At 38.0% G+C, this 21040-nt stretch overlaps 1 protein-coding gene across 1 annotated transcript; it reads left to right on the forward strand.

Annotated features, from left to right (window-relative positions):
* Positions 1–5329: 5329 nt before the first annotated feature.
* On the forward strand, positions 5330–15817 carry LOC149303347 (MAL-like protein). Its single transcript, XM_089481534.1, has 4 exons — positions 5330–5437; positions 14336–14506; positions 14927–15067; positions 15755–15817. The coding sequence occupies exons 1-4, from the start codon at positions 5330–5332 to the stop codon at positions 15815–15817; spliced, it is 483 nt and encodes a 160-aa protein (XP_089337660.1).
* The last annotated feature ends 5223 nt before the right edge of the window (positions 15818–21040 follow it).

The following is a 21040-nucleotide window of genomic DNA, read 5'->3' on the forward strand; positions in this document are numbered from 1 at the left end:
TTACAAAAAAGCCAGCAGATTTATTCATGGCATACGTTCCTTTTGCTGAGCAGATTATTGGAAACTGTCTGTTCCTTCCTTTTCTTTGAACAGAATTAACACATGTAAGATACCTTTCAAAGATGAACATCATTTTTCCATGAATCACCAAAATGCATGATTCTCGGGTTAAACATTCAAAAGAGAACTTGTGTTTCCACATTCCTCCATCCCATACATCATATCTAAACCACACCTTGGTTATCACAGCTTCTCCTTAAATAAAAAATACCAAATTTAAAAAAAGCTATATCTTGACTCTTTAATGTAATCTCCTGCCATCATAGTTTCCTGTTTCGGTTAATGAGTGTGTCATGCGTAATCTGCAGAAAATATTCAATTTAAACAGGAGTCGTGATTTTGCATGATTTCCATTTATGAGAAAACCCTTTAATAATACTAAAAAACCCCCAACAATTTAACTGCTAAAATTATAACAATTACACATTTGGAATTCACTAGGAATCCTTACTCTACATTTAGTAAAAGATAAAGATTTAAATGAATTTTCCAAGTATAACTGAATTTTATTTACATTAACATAGGATAGCAAAGGTTTTTGTCATTGATTGCAGCAGGGAAGTACTTCTAAGTAACAATCCATTTTCTTGATAAGCTGCAAACACAATAACCAATAAATGTCAAGAGTAAATTCAATTTAATATTTACTAAAAACTAACAATAAAGCATGTTTTTTTTTTGTATTTAAAAACCAGCTGTGTATAAATGTGTAATACAAATAATCTAAAGGACACTTCCCTTTCTTTAAATAAGCTTATCATATGGTGACTTCATTTCTCTACAGTAGTTATTTTCAGTTCATTGTTTTGTGGATTATTGAATGTTGCTTGAAATATTTTTTTTTAGTTATTATTACCTGCAGGTTCTTGGATTTGCAAATGATTGGACATTGGTAGCGTTACACTTGAAATGATTTCTGTTTTTGCTAATGTCAAGTGAGGCGGTTTTAATCTTAATAAGGTTCATTCATCTTAATTCTAATGGTGATAGCTGGAGATATGCAGGTGGTGTATGAAGCAGATAATTGTTATATTTCAAAGATAATCAGCACTGTCACGTCAAGAGAGTCCCCTAAATTGGGTCGCAGGTAGGTTAGCAAAATGGATTAAACCTATTGCAGAACTTTACAGTTACCCAATACTGGCCAGGGAGGTAACTTGATTATTACAAATAAAATGAGGACTCCAGTGTTTGCTGGGATCAGCATGATTACAATAATAAAATAATGCACAGGTAAAACTTTCCAAGCGTGATCTTTGCTTACAAGTTTCAGCATTTATAAGATGCTCCTTAAGACCCCGAGTATTGTAGTTATCGTACCCTGACCCAATGCATATGGCGTGTGTTTGGCCATCTGGGCCCATCTTAACAACTACACAAGCACATGCATAATTGGCACTCTAAGGGTTAAACCCGTTTTCTCCCATGACATCTGGTAAGACGTAAACTATATATGTCATAATCCTGATCCAGTTATGTCCATGTGTATCTCTATATGACAGAATCATAAACCTTATAGGTAGTCCACAGGTGCTGAAACCTGAAAATCTGCCATAAAACCAAATATTACCTGCTCCCTTCCAACAGACACCAGGGCAGTACTGTGGTCCACAGTTATATTATTTATATGCATAAGATGGGCATCTAATAATGACTTTTAAAAATATAATGTCTTTTGGACTATGGGTCCTCACAGACCTTACCATCGAGGGGAGATTTCTGGTTCTGTGAAATAAAAAATTCTCCCTTTGCAGCAATGTCTGGCCCCCGTTGGCCACAGTCAGTCGAGTCATCACCAGAACAAAATAAACTGTACACAAACCCTTTGTGTGGCAAAGGAGTGTTTGGCACCTAATTTGCTGGGTTATGGACAGTTTGTAGTCTGCCAGAACCACCTGGACCTCGGTAAGGAAAAAGCACTGTCTGGTCTGAGCCTGTCGAAGGCTGATGCTCAGCTTGGTCAAATGCTACTCTATGATGCCACTATATAACGCAATCATTTCAGTGCCAGAGGGGTACGCAGGACATTGATGAAGGGGTTAGAGCAAGATGAGAATGTTGTTCTATGAATGTTCTATTACATTAGGTAATATAGAATGGAAGAGAGCAGGTAAGTCAGTTTAAAAGAATGTTTTAAGTAAACTAGAAATAGGTTGTAAGTGGACGTGTGTCGCTGCCTGATCTTCAGGTTTTCTATCTGGGTTGAACTCAAGTTTCTGGGTGTTACCTTTAAAATGCAAGGACATTCCTTGGAGGCTTGGGAGGGACTCCATAACGCTGCCAAAATATATGGACATGTCCCGGCTCAGAGCCTACAGTAGATGGAATGAATAAATAGAACCCGACTCATTCGCTTGGTATTTGAAATATGAAAACTTTTGGTCATACATAACTGTTAAAGAGAAGCTCTGCATTTGGCATCTTCATTGTAAAGACAAAGTGATAACTTTAAGGTAGATTTACAGTTATTTGCTACTCATGAAGTCATTTTTTAATTGTGTACCACAAGTGTATTGGTCCCTTGCAACCTCATCATTTTGTCCTTTCTGGACTGGTATAGTTTACAAGAGTGCCCCCCTTTTTAAGGAGCTCATAATATTAGCTCGGTGTGGCTATATCACAGTGTTCTACAGCCATGAAGTTACATAAAGCTCAATCTCACCACCTAGCCATGTCCCTCAAAAGCTGCAACCAGGCCACAATTTTTATTATTAGATACTATTAGTTAAGACAAAATCCCTAAATATCTCCTAGCTAATCTCCCTGGTCCCTTCCCCCCATACAAGTCACTGCTTCTAGCCTATCTTAAGTAGTATAGTAGGGGTTAATACCAGAATCCGTAGGATTTGGATTTAAAGGTCCGAAAGAGTGACTATTGGTTCCCTGCAGGGTTCTCGTCTGGCGCCAAACAATGAAGAGCAGCTGCCCTTTGCCATTTATTCTTTAGTGGGAATCCCAATAAGAAATGCTATGCTGTAAGAAATTTTGATATTCCATTTTGTTCAACTGGTGTTCGACGACCCAATGGTGAATCATTTTTTATGCTTTCCAATGATTCTTAAATCCTAAAATCAACTATATCTTGGGGTATGAGGACTGAATGAACTGAAAATATCCTATGCCTTCTGGAAGTACATACGAAAAGTGTAGTACCACAGGCCAACTGTTTAATTATGTCTGGTATGTAATCATATCATTTAAAAGCATTGCAATGCTTTATTATATTTCCTTGTGTTATATTCTTCAACCTGTTCATCAACTTGGACGTTTCACTTCCACAAAATACATTCATCGTAGTGAATCTCTCCAACAAGTAGAGGGACATACTTGGCTGTCAAAGATTTTATACCGTGCTTGGGTAGGGCATATATCTTCTTCACCGGTCTCCTAATGTTGAGAAAAATTTGGAACTGTTTGGTTAGACAGCAAACCTTTGTATGCATGGTATGTAGGTGTAAAATTTAACCTTATATTCATAAAATGATTTTCCGGGAAGAATACATTGGTTATATTCATTCATCTAGTATGTCCTGAAGAGCAATAACTCATTAATTTAATTTCATTAACCTTCATTTCATAATTAGCTGTGTTAACTGCAATTAAAGTTACTGGTTAATTCCATCAGAGTATGGTTCTTTAAATAGCAAGCCATTTGGCTTTGTGAAAGAATCACTACTGAGACACTTAACTTTATAGACTACTGCAATCACTAATTACTGCAAATCTGCTTGCTGTTACAATACTTTTTATTGCTTGTTATATAACAAATACAAGCAAAAGACCCCCTAGTCCCTTCTTCAATTCTGCTGGATTTAATGTTTATTAAACATAATATATATATAGTGGAATATCACTCCAGAACTATTCACAAATACTCTTCTCTAGTGATTAAACTCCAAACCTTCTTTTATATGTTCTTAAAATACTATGTACTTTGGATATACCCACTGTAATTCTTTTTCCTATGATTGATCTCCTGATATTTGTTAACTAGGGATACATTTGGCTCCCACGATCCAGAGTGACCCGGAGAAGGGGCGCTTGACCCAGAGAGTTCCCAGGTATGAATATACAATCTGCCCCAAAAGACGCCATTAAGGTATCACCTACCAGCTATAGGCCAGTCCAAGGCGAAAAATAAAAAAACAGTGAAAGGAAAAAGTCTGTGTGTCCATGGTGCTCTTACCAGTCTCATCACTGTGCTTACAAAGGTGTACCCCTTACCCAAAAACAACCCTAGTGCTTAGAGCCCATGTTAACCTAATGTGGGTGCTCTATAAGAATACCTCTGGTATCCCTGCATCCCCAGCCTTAAGGCCAGAGGATCAAGCTTCCCTCTTTCACAGGTACTCACTTGGTCTTAGCCAATAAGCCAAGAAACATCCTGATATATGGTACTTTTTGTACTGGCCCACTGCACCCAAAGAGACGGGAGTGCAGTGTTACGTGACCCTCCAGTAATACTGCGGCAGCTTCCACAATGTGCAAACAGATAAGAAGACAGGCTCTGACAAAAACAAAGGTTTTCGTCTTCCTTGCAACCCTTTTACCAAGTTGTCTATCTGGGGAGCAGGGAGATCCGTCACCATGTCATCTCTGATCTGTGTTCCTTATTTCCTCATTTCCCTTTTTGCAGAGGATTCTGGGAACTGGGCTACTGTGTCATCACCCACCATATAGCATTTTAACGCACACATATCACATGAGGCTGCTACACATCTCTTAACAACCCTACTAGACAACTGGAACCGTGAGCCCCCAGACACCTTTTCACACCTACGCAAACAGATAAAGTGCTGAGGACAAAGTGTATAGACCTAATGCCTCCCCGATGCCAGTGTCTGATCTATACTGTACTCAGAACAGCAGATTCATTGGGATTTGTATACATTAGCAAGGATTGTAAGGTTTTTAATTAAAACGCAAACACGAATCCAAATATTTGTAAGATGCAATATTCACTACTTGTATAGTAACGCCTTGAATAGTTGTGCATTGGAATAGTCATTCAGTGGCTAGTATCGTTTCATTGTGCGTGCATTTCACAATCATCATTAGTCTGACACATTGCCCATAGATCACACTGCGTTGCATATCTGGAAGGCTTGCCAAAGAAGAAACAGGTTTTTCAGTCGACGTATCTGTAGGTGTGTCTGTGTGCAGAATAAGATTTTAAACTTTACTGAGTGCTACAACTTGTGCATAGATAGCCCGGCGTTACAGAAAGACTTCTTGTACTGAGCGAAAGAGATTTGCTCCAAGGAACACAATGGCATCGCAGGGGATACAGATGCCTGCCGGCACCGAAGTACCAGACATTCCCTATGGACTGGCTGTTTTCCGAACATTACCGTATGCTTTTATACTGCCAGAACTGGTAAGCTGACCTCATTACAAGTAATGCTTCTTCGTGAAGAAAGGATTATAGGTGATAGCACTTCTTGTGCTACCGTTTGAACATGTCGGCTAGATTCCGAAATGCTTTTAAATGTATTTATTCTGCAAACACTGAACTAATAGATACCCCAGATATCACGATACATAAAGGATGCATAGAAGCATAGAATTTGATGGCAGATAAGAACCTTTCGATCTGGTTAGTCTTATTCAGCCCTGCTGAGATTTGGAATAGTCATACGCCCATCCCATGCATGTTTAATTTCAGGTACAGTATTAGCCGTTGCTGGAAGCCTGATCCACTTAGCTACCATCCTCTCAGTAAAGTACATAAGGAGATGCATGCCACATCAAATACATTGATTAAAGCCATAAAAGACTATAGTATTTCTGGTCCATACAATCTATAAGGAGATACAAAAATGACATGTCCCTAAATACACTACATTTCTGGTTGATGTAGTTATATAGTGATGAGATATATTGTGCTCTGTTACTAGAGTATGTTGATGGATGTTATTCTTTCAGCTTGTGTTTCATACCTATACCCCCTACTAATAAGTTTTTTTAAAAAGATTTGGTTACCTCACAGAACCACCTTCCACTACAATATGAAATACATATGTTGATACTTACATACGTTTAAAAAAAATCAGAAAACATGAATGTGTCATAAAAAATGATACTGATAATTTTTTATGGATAAGTAGTACATGTGTGTCCTCTAGACTGTAAGCTGGCCAGGAGGGCTTTCTTTACCTAATGCATCAGTTTATCCTAGTCTGTCTATTCTAGCTTTGACATACCTTTTGAATGTATGTATTGTAAGAAGTGTTGCATAAATTGTTGGCACTTTATAAATAAAATATAATTAAAATTATAATAATTTTACAAATAGCTATAGATTGATTTGCAATGCAAAGTTATAGCTATTCTATTTAATTTGAAGAAATCTTAGAAGTTAGAAAACCCTTATCTGATGACAGTATGAAATTGTTTAGACCTAGTGTCTATACTGGGTAGTGATAATGGCTAACTGGGTGCTAAAGGAGGTCTTTGATATGATGTGGTCTACTAAATCCTGCATGAATGTTATATTTATTATTATGATTCACGTTCTCGGAATGATGAGCCATAATGCTCGGTCCCACAACCAATTGGTATGGCATTGGTATAGACACTATTATGCCTGGAACATTGACTTTATCTATGGTTCCATTCTACCACCTAGATAACATCGATTGGTAATAAGTAGCTTAGTTGAGATGCACTTGTGCATCAGTGTAAAAGCGAGGCTTCTCTGGTGAAAAATTAGGTGTTTTCTACATCTAACTAATCTATTCCAATATATTTTTGTGTGAAATCAGAGAGAATCTTTGCTGAATTCCGTTGCTCCTCTTTATCTTATCAGTGTGTCAGCAGTTGCTATTTGAGGCCATGTCTACTTTATCAAAGAAACAAACCTTCAACTTACCAAAATAGCCTTCAGTTCCACCCGACACATGACTGAAGGTTTCTTAGTATATGGCATGTGTTAGAACATGTTCACATTTTGCTAGCACAATTTCTGGAACATTTTAGCCTTACTTAACTAATCGTGTTTTAAGTTGATATTGATTTTCTTGCTAGCCTGTTTATTTGCGTTAAATATTATCTAACAGAAAACGAAAGCAAGAAAAGTTAGCGCAACTTTTCGGCACGGCACACATTAGTGAAAAGAGCTTTCTGTTGATAGCTGTCAATTTCTTTATTTCTGTCAATGGGACTGGTTGAAACACATCTGCACTGGGACATGCTACCTCACTTGGGTACTGGAGGTGCAAGTAGGTTCTACAGACGACAGATGAGGTTACAAGATAACCTTCCAAGGTTTAACATTGACCTTGCCTCTTGATACTATGGTCAACTTTTGTGATTAAATGCTAACCACCAGTTATAATATATATATATATATATATTGAAAATTATGTTTTGTACATGTGAAAACATTAATCTTTTACATATGCAAAGCTAATGTTATTAACTGGGTCATGGAAGGTGGCAGGGAAGTTTTTGGAAGAGTCATAACTGTACAAATAACAAAACTAACACCAGGTCTGCTCATTTATTCACTTACTAAATGGATCACATATTTTTTATTACATTTTCTTTAACATTTCTTTTATCAAGAAAATCATATACTTTCTGAGTTTCCACATTCAAGGTAAAGGCATGGTCAAGGTCTATTGGCCAAAGCTATCTGTCACTTTATTATTATTTCATTTATGGTATTTAGAAACATAGACTTAATTTCTCACAATCCTTCAGAGGAGATTTTATTGGAACCCCACCGTTGGTCCAAGTACGAAGATGTACCATGTTCCTTGGACTTCATTGTTTTAACAAACTATTTATGTAACTCCAGCACTAGAGATTTCTTTACTCCCATGTAGTCCCTTTGGAAAGCTATCATCATAAATATTTTATAATCAATTGAAACCGTATTAGGACAAGAAATAACATAGATGTACTGAAAATAAACTGCAATGGCACTTATTTAATTATAAAATATATAGATGCCCTTGCATGTATACTTAATTTAGGTTTGCTAGTGATGGTCCTTTGGACCTGAACTAATTTACTCAAACAGGTTAGTGAAAGACGTAAGGTTATATTCATCTCACAACGAGATACCTTTGTGATCTTACAATACGTGCATATCTTATTCAGTGAAATAACTCAATATTTAAGTTCTATGTGTCACTTTAAATCCTTTCTTGACGGAATCTGCCAGAATGTGTGCACGCCTTATCTGAGCTATTCTATGACACACCTTACTTAACGCACCCAAAATCACAACAGCACAAGAATTATGCATTTTTTGTTGTTGTAATTCATTAAATGGTGCTAAAGTTTAACATAATGTAAACGTCGGGTAGATATGAAGCTTTTGACATCATTATCAGGTAGGTATTTCTAAAAATGTGTTGTATCTACTGACATATACCATGTTGCCTCTGCCTGCTATCTCACAGCTACTTAAGCATTGAGATAATATTTATTCAATCCTTAAAGGGGAGTCCCACAGGTTTTTTTGTTGGTGGTATAGTTGTGTAGTCTGTAGGGTGCCTAGTGTTGTGTGCTTTATTAGTTTTAGGTTCTCTTCTGTGCTAGTTACCAGCCAGCCTAGAGACAAAATGGAGTGCTGACATACGTCAATGATTTTAGCTGTCCTTTCCATAAAATATGTATTGCCAGAAATAAGGGATGTGGAAAGTAATTTTCAGCCTCCATACATGTTCTGAGATTCAAGAGGCTTCCAGGTCACAAGGTAGAACAGTGCCAGAGGACAGTTGGGTAGGTGGGAATTTGTGCCAAACAAAATGGGAAGTAAAACTACAGATTTAGAAGAACTTAAAAATCACGTATGTATTACTTACATACCTAATGCGGTTTTAAAATAAAGACAACTTTGGGAGAGGTGGCGGGGGAACCCCTTCAAGACATCATTTGTCATGATCTGTAAATGCATCATAAATGTAAAGGCTTTGTTTAACTTAAGCATTTATTAGAAACTTGCGTTAGAATTTCTGGTGGGAACTCCAGTGATTTGCAACTTTTTTTTTTTAAAGAGAACAGCTGTTCAAATAAGTATATAGCCAATGGGCCAAAGTGTCTATGCTGCAGGGGAACATAACTTAAAGGGTAGGAAATGGATGTGTGTGGGGGAAGGGAAGAAAATAGAAAGGTGAAGGAGTTTGGTGATTGAAACATGTCTCCAAGCACTTTGTGTCGTAGAATTATACGCTAATATTTTTACCTGAAAAAGAAAGTGACCATAATTTTCTTTCTAGTTACATGAAACACAATGTCCTGTAGTTCACAGTGTATTATACAGTGTAAAAAAGTGTTTTGTTTGTTATTGTCGGTTGTGTTACCTATGATATAAAAAATTCCAGTTTTTTTGTGTGTACTAAGATCATGATTTAGGACATGTTTATTGTTTTTGGAGTATTTGCCTTTTAGTTTTTCTTGTGGGGAATAACATGCAAGAATTCAGCTATTTACCACAACCCAATAATCAGGTTTATGGCCATACATGAAAACTAGCCCCAGTCAGCCTTAAGTGGTCTGGGAGTAGTAGGGGAAGTAGGGGGTCAAATGCCACTACCCTGTTCAGAGAAAGAGGAAAGTGAAACGGAGACCTGGGAAGGCAAGGCCTCACCCAGAGAGCTCCAAGGTAATGTTTACCTCTTACTATAAAGCCGGGGTTGTTACTGGGCTAAAAAAGATGTTTTTTGCATTTCGAAAGCTCTTACAGAACGTTAATGACTCTTGAATGCTTACACCCTATAAACACCTCATAAACTTTGACCAAATCAGTCACATGCACCATCCACACAAAATGCGGAATGTAATGTACAGTCTGGTTTCTATTACATGGAACTTTCACTAATGATCTCTTAAGTCCGTCCAGCCTTCCTCGCCACCCATTCAAAGTCCAGTTTTAATGTACGTAACATTGAATCCATGAAATTTTTTGTTTTTACATACATCTTGACAAAAATTAAATTTGAAATACTGGTAGTAATTCATACTAGAGTAAAATTCACATGATTTTCAAAATAACAATTACTTTATCAAATAAATGTAATGTTCGAGCAGACCCCAAAAACCCTTGTAGCAACTTTTTGTTGTTTTTAGATAGTTTTGTTAAAAACAGAATCTTTGCAGAACATACCCCAAGGTCAAGAATTACAATACATATAATCTGAAACAAGATTGAGGGCTTAAAGAGTTAAATTCTTAAAAATAGTGGAAAATTATCATAATTCTTTAGTTAACATGTATAGGTTGACTACTACAGGCTGTTTTTAATGTATGGCATTAATTGCAGGCAATGAATATCAGTCCTCCTCTCAGCATATAAATTCCTTTCATGTTCGAACACAAATTTCTGTGCCAAGTGGTTCTTTAATTTCATTTAATGATCTAAAATGAAATGAAAGAATATACAATAATCGGGCAATGGTAAGGTCACCAGAAAAATGAAGAAATAAAAAAAAATATATATAGAACAAAAGAACTGGTTGAATGTGTTGCAATTCTTAAATGCAACACTCCTTAATGCACTTATCTTGTTTTTTTTGTGGATGATCCATTAACTCAGAAATTCTGGACACACCTTTAGGTGTTTAAAAGAGGAATTTAAAAATAATATTGCTACATACTAGACTTGTAACATGAATTTAACTCTATAACTCATGGGTTCAAACCTATTGAAAATCCCCTTTAAAAAAAAATGTTCAGTGGGTTGTAGAATTTTTTTTGTATTTAGACAAACTAAATCTGCCTGTAACAATATACAAATTATCAAGAAATATTAATCAAATAATAATAAAAAATATATAGTGAAATCTTACTTAGGGCACAAGGAGGCCTTTCTATATTTATAAAATAGAAACTGATTAAATTGATTGAAATATGAATATGCCCTTCTTTGAAATGAAACAGAAACATAATGTAATGAAATACATTTGGGATTAATCCTAGTAAATAGATTAGGTCCGGGGTGTCCAAGTTTTTTCTGTAGTGGGCCACTTCATCAGAATTGTATACGTGTGCAGGCCGCACTCATTTTTCACTGTGTGAAAATATGGCCTTTAATAAAATATGCAGATTAAAATAAAGTAAATAACACAAAACCTTTACTTTTCCTCTCACTGATTTCTGGGCCTAGGGGCCTAGAAAGTTTTGTGACTACAAATTCAGGATTCTGGATAAGTTAAAATGAAATAGTTCTATTTATTTTAGCGATGCACTAAAATGAAAATTCTGGACCAAAACCGAAAATTCAGGGTTCACTTAGCCAAAACTGAAAACGACCCCCCAGATACTTTTAATAAAAGTAAGTTGCACACCAAAATTGTACAAAAAAAAAATGATATATTATGATTGTTAACAGCAATCTCAGGCATACCCAGATTCCAGTATGTACTGGTTGGCTGGGCATTGTACCAGTAATTTTTGTCCAATTTTAGTGTGTAACCACACTTTTATTAAAAGTAACACACCACAATTGGACAATAAAATCAACAATATGACTTGGCATGATAGGAGTGTGATTGCTAACAGCAAACACACTCTTTTCATACCCAGGCAACCAGTAAAGGCTGGAACCTAGGCATGATGGGACTGTGATTGCTGTTAGCAGATTGCTGTTAGCAATCACACGCCTATCATGCCAAGTCAGCCAGTACATGCTGGTACAGGGGGGCTGTAAGTGCAGACCCCATACTGCTGGCAGCATCAATACACAAGGGGAGCAGCTAGCCAGGTTTCAGCATGTACTGGCGGACTTGGCATGATAGGAGTGTGATTGCTAACAGCAAACACGCTCTTTTTATACCCAGACAATCAGTAAATGCTGGAACCTAGGCATGATGGGACTGTGATTGCTGTTAGCAGATTGCTGTTAGCTGTTAGCAATCACACTCCTATCATGCCAAGTCAGCCAGTACATGCTGGTACAGGGTGGCTGTAAGTGCAGACCCCATACTGCTGGCAGCATCAATACACAAGGGGGGCAGCTAGCCCGGTTTCAGCATGTACTGGCTGACTTTGCTGTTAGCAATCACACTCCTATCATGCTATCACAGTCCCATCATGCCTAGGTTCCAGCACTTACACATCCATGCTATCACACACACATTCATTCATATACTCATTCATTCACACATTCATTCCCTCAATCAGACATACTCATTCACACAACCTCCCCCACCCCCTTACCTGCTCTACAGCTCTCGATGCCGCTCACAGACTTCAGCAGGGGGCGCGGCCTCCCTCGTTCTTCCCACAGAGGAAGCAGGACTGGAGCAGAGAATAGACCCTCCCACAAGTAAGCAGCAGAGCTTGTGATCCTGGCTGCCGATCTCACGCGGGCTGCACCTTGAGGTCTCGCGGGCCGCATGTTGGACGCCCCTGGATTAGGTTATTTTTGAAATGTATATTCAATTAAAAGGAATTGGTGCTTAAAACTCTTTGAGATATTAAAGTGCGTTCAGTAATTTTTGCAGCAACCCATTTTGTGAAATACCATATTACTTGAATTCCATTATTAAAATCGTAGTAAGGGGGGAATTTATTTAATTACAGTATGAGTTGTGTGTGATGAGTATGTGATGGTGTAATCTATATTACAAAGAATGTTAATACAGTATTATGCTAGATGAATGTTGCAATTGACTGAGGCTACTACCATTGATTTTAATAAGAATTATAGCTAAAAAGGTTGCTTTAAATATATGTGGTGATTTCAATGGGAGCTCTTCCCTGCCACCTATTGGCTGCTTGAAGCAGCCAATCATGGGCACAAAACATTGGGACACATAGGAGGAGGAAAGCCACAGCTCTGCCACTTCTTCCTAAAGTTAAATAAATACATATGAAAGTACTAAGTTAAAATTATTGTTCAAGAGGGTCCCTGGGACAGAACTTATTTGTTAGGCTGTAGCTTTAAGTGCAGATGGTGCCACTGGCCTATATAGTTAGAAAGGAGAGAGAAGCCAACACGCATTATAATTAGCACAACAGTATGATATCCTAATACATTTTTGGTGACACTAGTGTAACATAGAATAACATAGACATAGATCCAGTGAGCTTTCCATGAAGCCACACACCTGAGTATACTTCTTTACCGAAAAGCGTGAAATAAACCTCAAATCACGTATGGTGTATATAATAAACAAGTGATATAATACTTCCCTGACAAGACTGCAGCAACCCAAAAAAACAGACACTCCTCCTCAGGGTGTGGAAATTCCAACGAACCGAACAATAATGGGGCGCAGATACATATAAGGAAAAAAGCAGATAAAACCAATAGTGTAGAGTGCTTGGAGAGTGTCAGTAAAGAGTCCACTGGTTTATAGATGTAGAGTAGTCCAAGAAAAGTACTTCTAAACGCGTTTCGCCGACCTGGCTTCTTCAGTATTTTGATTACTTATTTTATGGATTATACTTCTACTGAAGAAGCCAGGTCGGCGAAACGCGTTTAGAAGTACTTTTCTTGGACTACTCTACATCTATAAACCAGTGGACTCTTTACTGACACTCTCCAAGCACTTTGGTGCACGAACTAAATAATCTACAAGAATATTAAAGAATATTAAAGACACTTTGCATTCAACATAGATGGGTCTGAATCATCCATTTCTTTTGTGAGTGCAACATTAAATTCACACACACTATTGGTTTTACACTCTACACTATTGGTTTTATCTGCTTTTTTCCTTATATGTATCTGCGCCCCATTATTGTTCGGTTCGTTATACTTCTTTACCGTCCTGACCTCTGGACCATATAACCGGTGAGCACCAAAACTAAGGTGAGATCCTAGGACTACAGGCAATCAGATACCAAGTTAATTCTCAAATTCAAGTGTCCTGCCAATGTTTTTAATACAGGTGCATGGTGTATTCAGTGGAAATGAGGACCCTCAAATGTCATTGACTATCCTGTTAAAGACTAATCCCCTTACAGTGACGTCCTTACATTACATCTTAGCCTAAGCCTAAGACTACGACCTTAGACATTTTCTGAGGTAATTTAATTTCATTAATGGTTTTAAAAGCAATGATGCGTATGGGTATCAGTGCACCCTTAGTGAAGAACTACCTTTAAGCACACATTCGCTAATTTACACATTATTAAATTAACGGCATAATTGTGCTAACATTTACAGTATTCTAAACCAATGTACTTAGAGATTGTATAATGGAATGGTTTCATTATGCGAGACTGGATTAAATATCTAAAACCATTTATTTTCAGGATTTCTAAATAATGTACCTTAAGTTATATTTATAATGATGTTAACCTTTTGCTTTTGCAGATATTTGGAGCATGGGTTTGGATTTTGGTGGCTGCAACCAGAGTATTTTATTCCTTGACACAAGGATGGGTCATGTATGTTGCGGTGTCTTCGTTCCTCTTTTCCTTGATACTGCTTATGGTCTATGTGTTCGGATTCCACAGGAACAGCAGTGGAAGCTGGAGGATAGTGGTAAGAATTATACTGAATTGGAAGCCCATCATATGCACATCTACCTATCTATCTATCTATCTATCTATCTATCCATCTATCATTACACATATACATCCTCAAAGCCCCCCCCCCAAAAAATCAAAAGGCTCGGTTAGTGAAAGTAGTTGGTAGTACCATAAAACTCTCTTGCCAACTCTTGACTGAATAAATACTTTAGTATATATATGTACTTCTTTTGAACACACTAACTAAAAGGCAATTCATGCCATAAATAAAGATCCGATCATAAGACACATTGCCACCTGCCATTTGTGTTAAGTTTCTTTGCATCATTTTTAAAGATGTTACAGATGAAATATTTTAATCACAATACAATGCAATGGAATATAAAAGGTTTGCTTGTTTATTGCGGTTTTCTTTTTCATTTTTTTCCATTAGGATGTTATATACCATGGAATTACTGCCATTTTTTACCTAAGTGCTGCAGTCCTGCAAGCTAATGCAACAATAGTGTGTAATAATGCAATAGCCATTGGTGGATGTACAGTCATCATCTACCATTTGGATGCTGCCGCTTCTGTAAGTTCTTCACAATCACTTTCTATTTTTTAACTTTGACATTTTTTTGGTAAATGTTATATCTAGTATACTGGGTAGAATAATTCATTAAATCAAATTTTTACAGGGTATGAAGTGGAGGTTTAGTGTACAACTGAAAATGTATAAATAAACACAATACTGTATGTAAATCACAATTCTTTATGTGCTAAAGTTAGATTTTCAACAAAAGAAAGCACTATATTTTTTGCCACTGTTGCCATAAATACAAATATTTTATTCAAGCAGAATATGGTCAGTTTTTCCTATTGAGGTGACCTCGCTTAGGATATACATCAGTGTAGAATGAATGTATTTTAATAATAGAATGATTGTATTGCAATTATTTTACATTTTATAAAATAAATGGACTTGGTACTATCTAGTCCACACGGCTATACGTTGAGCGATTACAGAGCATTTGCTGGTTTGATTCTGATGAATGCAGATCTATAAATTTAGCAGGTCATCAATTCTTTGTCAGATTTGACCAATTTAAATATAATTGTTGGATTTTTATTAATTCGGAATACACTGGAAATTCTATGATAAACAGTGTTCCAGGCTAACGTTGATTTTCTTAAAAAAAAAAGTAGGATATTTCTGCAGTTGCACTGTTTTGTAAGTCACCTTTTCACATTAAATCTGATAAAATCTATTTTGTTCCAGGTGTTTGCTTTCGTAACAACGCTGCTATATGTGCTGCACAGCTTTCAAAGCTACGTTCAGTGAGCAGAACGTATAGCGAAGAGGAGATGACGGAGGATACAGAGCGTATTGGATGGGAAATATCCAGAAACAAAATGAACTATTTTTATGTGACTAACTTGAAAGCTGCTCGCACTACCATTAATGTATAAACTGATGTAAATGTAGTTATTACCATTATTTTGCAAAATATAAAATGTATACGTGACTTAAGGGAAAAGAGCACCTCTCGAACATTTAGCATGACATCAATGGAAACCAATCCCATTTGGGGGGGCATGCGCTTTTGTGAAATCAGCAGAAGAGTGACAGATCGCTAATAATAATGAATTCATTAACTTTTTTTTTCAGTCCATGGTTTTGGTTAATGTCAGATGGAGAATCGGAGATAAAGCCAGGTAAAATGGAATTCAACCGTAGAAACTATTCAGTTATAATATTAAAGAGAAGTATTATTAAAATAAAAAATACATTATTTTCTTTGAGCACTTTTCACTATTTTATTCTCTGTCAGAAATTATATTTATTTTTTCATAATTAAATCAATTCTGCTGTACCTTCTTTGGCTTGTTAAAAATAAACCCTTATTGCTCAGGGTGTGCTGTGTTACTTTGTTAATGAGACAGGGGACTCTGCTATACAAACTGCAAACAGTCCTTGATTTGTATGTAATGAATTGTGATGTTTTTGGTCTTGTAAGTCAAAGCATATGTTATTTGGGGGTGATCATTGCAATGGACTCTAGGTCAATCTAGGGTGGTTTCACAATGCTGGGAATGATCGCTCACGCTATACTCATGGCCATGTCAAGAAACGATCTTACTGTGAATACGCACATTTAACCAAGTCTAGGTGGAAATATGCAGATTGACACATTTTTCAATTGTTAACCCACTGTTGCATGATTTCCAATGTTTGCCTGATACTTGCCACGAATATAGCATGGGCATTTGGGAGGTATAAGATTGAAAACTTGACTTGTGATAACAGCATGATCTTATTTTATATTACACAGTGCATATTAAGAAATTACATTAAAATCTATTTTCATTACAGTATTATGTTTGTTATTTGCTTTTAATTCTTTATAAAAAAAACGACTAAAGTGCTTTCCCCTAACCACAACTTAACTCATTACATAATTGGAAAATCAGTTGTCATCGATTTACATAGATGAAGCTGAAATGCTTACATCAGTTCAACCGTATCACTGTATTATATACAATCATTATGAAAGTATCTGTACAGGTGCAAAGTGGTTCACAAAAGAAGGAAGGTTATTGGGGGTACCTTGGAAATTCCACCACCACCCTTCACTATACTCTGTGTGCAACAGTCATATATAACATTAACAATGTCTACGCTGTATTAATGATCCATGTGATGTTATTTTAATAGAAAAAACTTTCTCTTCTTGCTTGTCTTGCTTTTCAATATCAAAAATATGTCTAAGTGACCCCCAAACTTTTGAACTGTAGTGTATGTTGGAGCAAGTTTGCATGTTGGTCTGTGCATAGGTTTTAGTTATAACAGGTATATCTAATAGACTTGTGCATTTGGATTCGTACGAGTTTTCACGAGTTTTCATTTTACAGAAATTTGCCAGTTTCCTCAATTCGTAAGAAAGTCCAAAAACAAACGTAAGCGAAGCAAATAGTTTTGAATTTTCATCTGCATTTCTTTTTTTCCCCAGTCTCACACTCTCACACACTCTCTCACACACTCTCTCATCCCCTCATTCACATTCTCTCACACTCTCATTCACGACCCCTCACAATCAATGCCTCCATAACTTCTCCACTGACCATTTCCATGTCCCTGTCTCCTTACCTGCAGCTCCGGTTCTTCTTTTGCCTCTTCTTGGTGTTGTTCTTTCTTCATGAATTTCTCACTGTGTCTTCTTTCTTTATCTGTTTCTCTGTGAACTAGGCCTTTCGGAGCACCTCTGCAAAAGAGGCAGACTCTCAAGCATAACAAACTACTTAACAAACTGGAGCAATAAAAAGTTAGGATAGCTGCTTCCATGGTAAATACATAAGGTGGGTTTCTCAAAAAAAGTCTGTAGAGGAAGTAGAGATAGTGTAAGTTATTACGTTTGCATAAGTGCATCTTTAATCTGCAAAGCTGTGTAGACTCACCAATTTCAGGTTAATTAGCCATGGGGCTCTTAGAGGCCAGAAAATGAAGACGGATTTGCAGAGAAAACGAAGTGTTTCTGCACCACTCTTTCTCCATAAATCCATCTTTATTATTCTGGCCTCTCGGAGCAAAAGTGCAAAGCCACGGGGGCAACCTCTACCCATTCCTCCAATCAGGGGAGAGGGTGTGCCCAGGGGCTTTGAGCTTTTGAAGAAGTGCCCTGGGAGGCCTTGTGTGCAAAGACAGAAGAACAAGTAGAGGCAAGAGAAGAAGCAGAACCGTAGGGCAAGGAGACATTGATAAGGAAGCGGTAGAGAAGGTAGGGAGACATTAGAGCATGAGAGAGTGTGAGCGTAAGAGAGTAAATAAGAGCATGAGCCTGTGAGAGAATGTGGAAGTAAAAGAAAACAACAAAATGCAAACAAACATTCTGAGATCTCTGCTTCAGTTTCTTTTGTTTTGTTGGGGATCCCATATTATTTTTAGACATTCATACGAATTGACGAAATTGGCATAGTCTAGTACAGGGGCGTCCAACATGCGGCCCAAGATCACAAGCCCTGCTGCTTACTTGTGGGAGGGTCTATTCTCTGCTCCAGTTCTGCTTCCTCTGTGGGGAGAACGAGGGAGGCCGCTGAAGTCTGTGAGCGGCATCGAGAGCTGTAGTGAAGGTAAGGGAGTGGGGGAGGTTGTTTGAATGAGTACACCTGTGAGGGAATGTTTCTGTGAATGAATGAATTTGTGTGTGTGATAGCATGGATGTGTAAGTGCTGGAACCTAGGCATGATGGGACTGTGATTGCTGTTAGCAATCACACTCCTATCATGCCAAGTCAGCCAGTACATGCTGAAACCGGGCTAGCTGTCCCCTTGTGTATTGATGCTGCCAGCAGTATGGGGTCTGCACTTACAGCCACCCTGTACTGGCTGACTTGGCATGATACGACTGTGATTGCTAACAGCAATCACAGTCCCATCATGTCTAGGTTCCAGCATTTACTGGTTGTCTGGGTATAAAAAGAGTGTGTTTGCTGTTAGCAATCACACTCCTATCATGCCAAGTCAGCCAGTATATGCTGAAACCTGGCTAGCTGCCCTCCTTGTGTATTGATGCTGCCAGCAGTATGGGGTCTGCACTTACAGCCACCCTGTACCAGCATGTACTGGCTGACTTGGGATGAAAGGAGTGTGATTGCTAACAGCAATCTGCTAGCAGCAATCACAGTCCCATCATGTCTAGGTTCCAGCATTTACTGGTTGCCTGGGTATAAAACGAGTGTGTTTGCTGTTAGCAATCACACTCCTATCATGCCAAGTCATATTGTTGATTTTTTTATCCAATTGTTGTGTGTTACTTTTAATAAAAGTGTGGTTAACTGGTACAGCCAACCAGTACATGCTGGAATCTGGGTATGCCTGAGATTGCTGTTAACAATCATAATATATAATTTTTTGGTACAATTTTGGTGTGTGACTTACTTTTATTAAAAGTGTGTGTGTTGGGGGGTAATTTTCAGTTTTGGCTAAGTGAACCCTGAATTTTCAGTTTTGGTCCAGAATTTTCATTTCGGTGTATCCCTAAAATAAATGAACTATTTCATTTTAACTTATACAGAATCCTGCATTTTTAGTCACAAAACTTTCTAGGCCCAGAAATCAGTGAGAGGAAAAGTAAAGGTTTTGTGTCATTTACTTTATTTTAATCTGCATATTTTATTAAAGGCCATATTTTCTCACAGTGAGAAAAGAGTGTGGCCCTCGCACGTATACAATTCTGATGAAGTGGCCCACTGCAGAAAAAACTTGGACAACCCTTGTCTAGTAGTACTCACTATTGAAGTCATAATCAATTAACAAATTGGCTAATCCTATTTCTATTTCACAAATTTGTAAACTGCATTTCAACTGGAAAAAAAAAGAAATCTGAAAAAATATTTCATTTATTTCTAAGTTAATAATTTAAGTCTCATTATATAACATTTATATTGTACTGAGCCAGACATTGATGGTGGTACAGCATAACTCCCCTTACTATACACTGAGCCAGACATCGTAGTGCAGCATAACCCCTGTCTCTATATACTAACCAAGACAGTGACGTGGTAGACCTCTGCCTTTACACAGCCTGCCTGTACCACCTCTGCCCCTAAACAGCCTGCCTGTGCCACCTCTGCCCCTTAACAGCCTGCCTGTACCACCTCTGCCCCTACAAAGCCTGCCTGTGCCACCTCTCCCCCTCTAAACAGCCTGCCTGTGCCACCTCTCCCCCTCTAAACAGCCTGCCTGTGCCACCTCTCCCCCTCTAAACAGCCTGCATGTGCCTCCTCTGACCCCCTTAACAGCCTGCCTGTACCACCTCTGCCCCTAAACAGCCTGCCTGTGCCACCTTAGCAACCTGTCTGTGCCACCTCTGCCCCCCCCAAAAAGCCTGCCTGTGCCAAAACACAGACAGGCTGCCCCCCAAACACTCATTCATTAATTAATCTATTCAGGCTCACACACACCCTTACCTCACATGCACATTTCACTTGTCTGGGGACTGGCAGAGAACACTGGGGTAGTGCAGATGTCTATGCAGCCTAAAGGCCGCCTAATGCAGTCCTGCAGGAAACTGGGCAGGAAAAGAGAGTTTCCTTGCACAGTGTGCGAACGCCACATCGCTGTAGGCCCGGTTTGGGTCACAAAGACATCTGCTTGGTCGATCCCCTGGTGAGTGGCACCAAGGGTGGACCACCCCCCCTTAGGTATGCTACAGTGTGTCTCATCAAATATTTTCTTTTATTTCATTTTTTGGGGTTGCAAAGCTATAGGAATCAGGTAGTGACTACTACTACACAGTTTCAGGCCTAGGGATGTAACATGTTTCCAATTTGATTAACACATGTTCATCTTGGTAAGTGGGGTATCACCATACCTGGGAACTCTCCGGGTTTGACCCGGAGATTGCTGGGTGACGCACTGCTTATCCGGTTCACCGGGTCATGGGAGCGTGGTCTTGCCTGGGACGTATCCCTTTACATCCAGTACTTGTTTAACACCACCAGTCAACCTCCAAATCTGCTTCATTCATTTCATTGTTCACACAATGACTATTCATGTATTTTATGTA

Source organism: Sceloporus occidentalis, unplaced genomic scaffold (genome assembly GCF_023333645.1).
Source record: "Sceloporus occidentalis isolate IW3139 unplaced genomic scaffold, rSceOcc1.0.p SCAF_15, whole genome shotgun sequence".
NCBI lineage: Eukaryota > Metazoa > Chordata > Lepidosauria > Squamata > Phrynosomatidae > Sceloporus > Sceloporus occidentalis.

Coding starts and splice junctions, on each gene's coding strand:
- LOC149303347 (XM_089481534.1), top strand. CDS start 5,330: ATGGCATCGCAGGGGATACAGATGCCTGCCGGCACCGAAGTACCAGAC. Junction 5,438..14,335: donor CTTTTATACTGCCAGAACTG/GTAAGCTGACCT, acceptor TTGCTTTTGCAG/ATATTTGGAGCATGGGTTTG. Junction 15,068..15,754: donor ATTTGGATGCTGCCGCTTCT/GTAAGTTCTTCA, acceptor ATTTTGTTCCAG/GTGTTTGCTTTCGTAACAAC.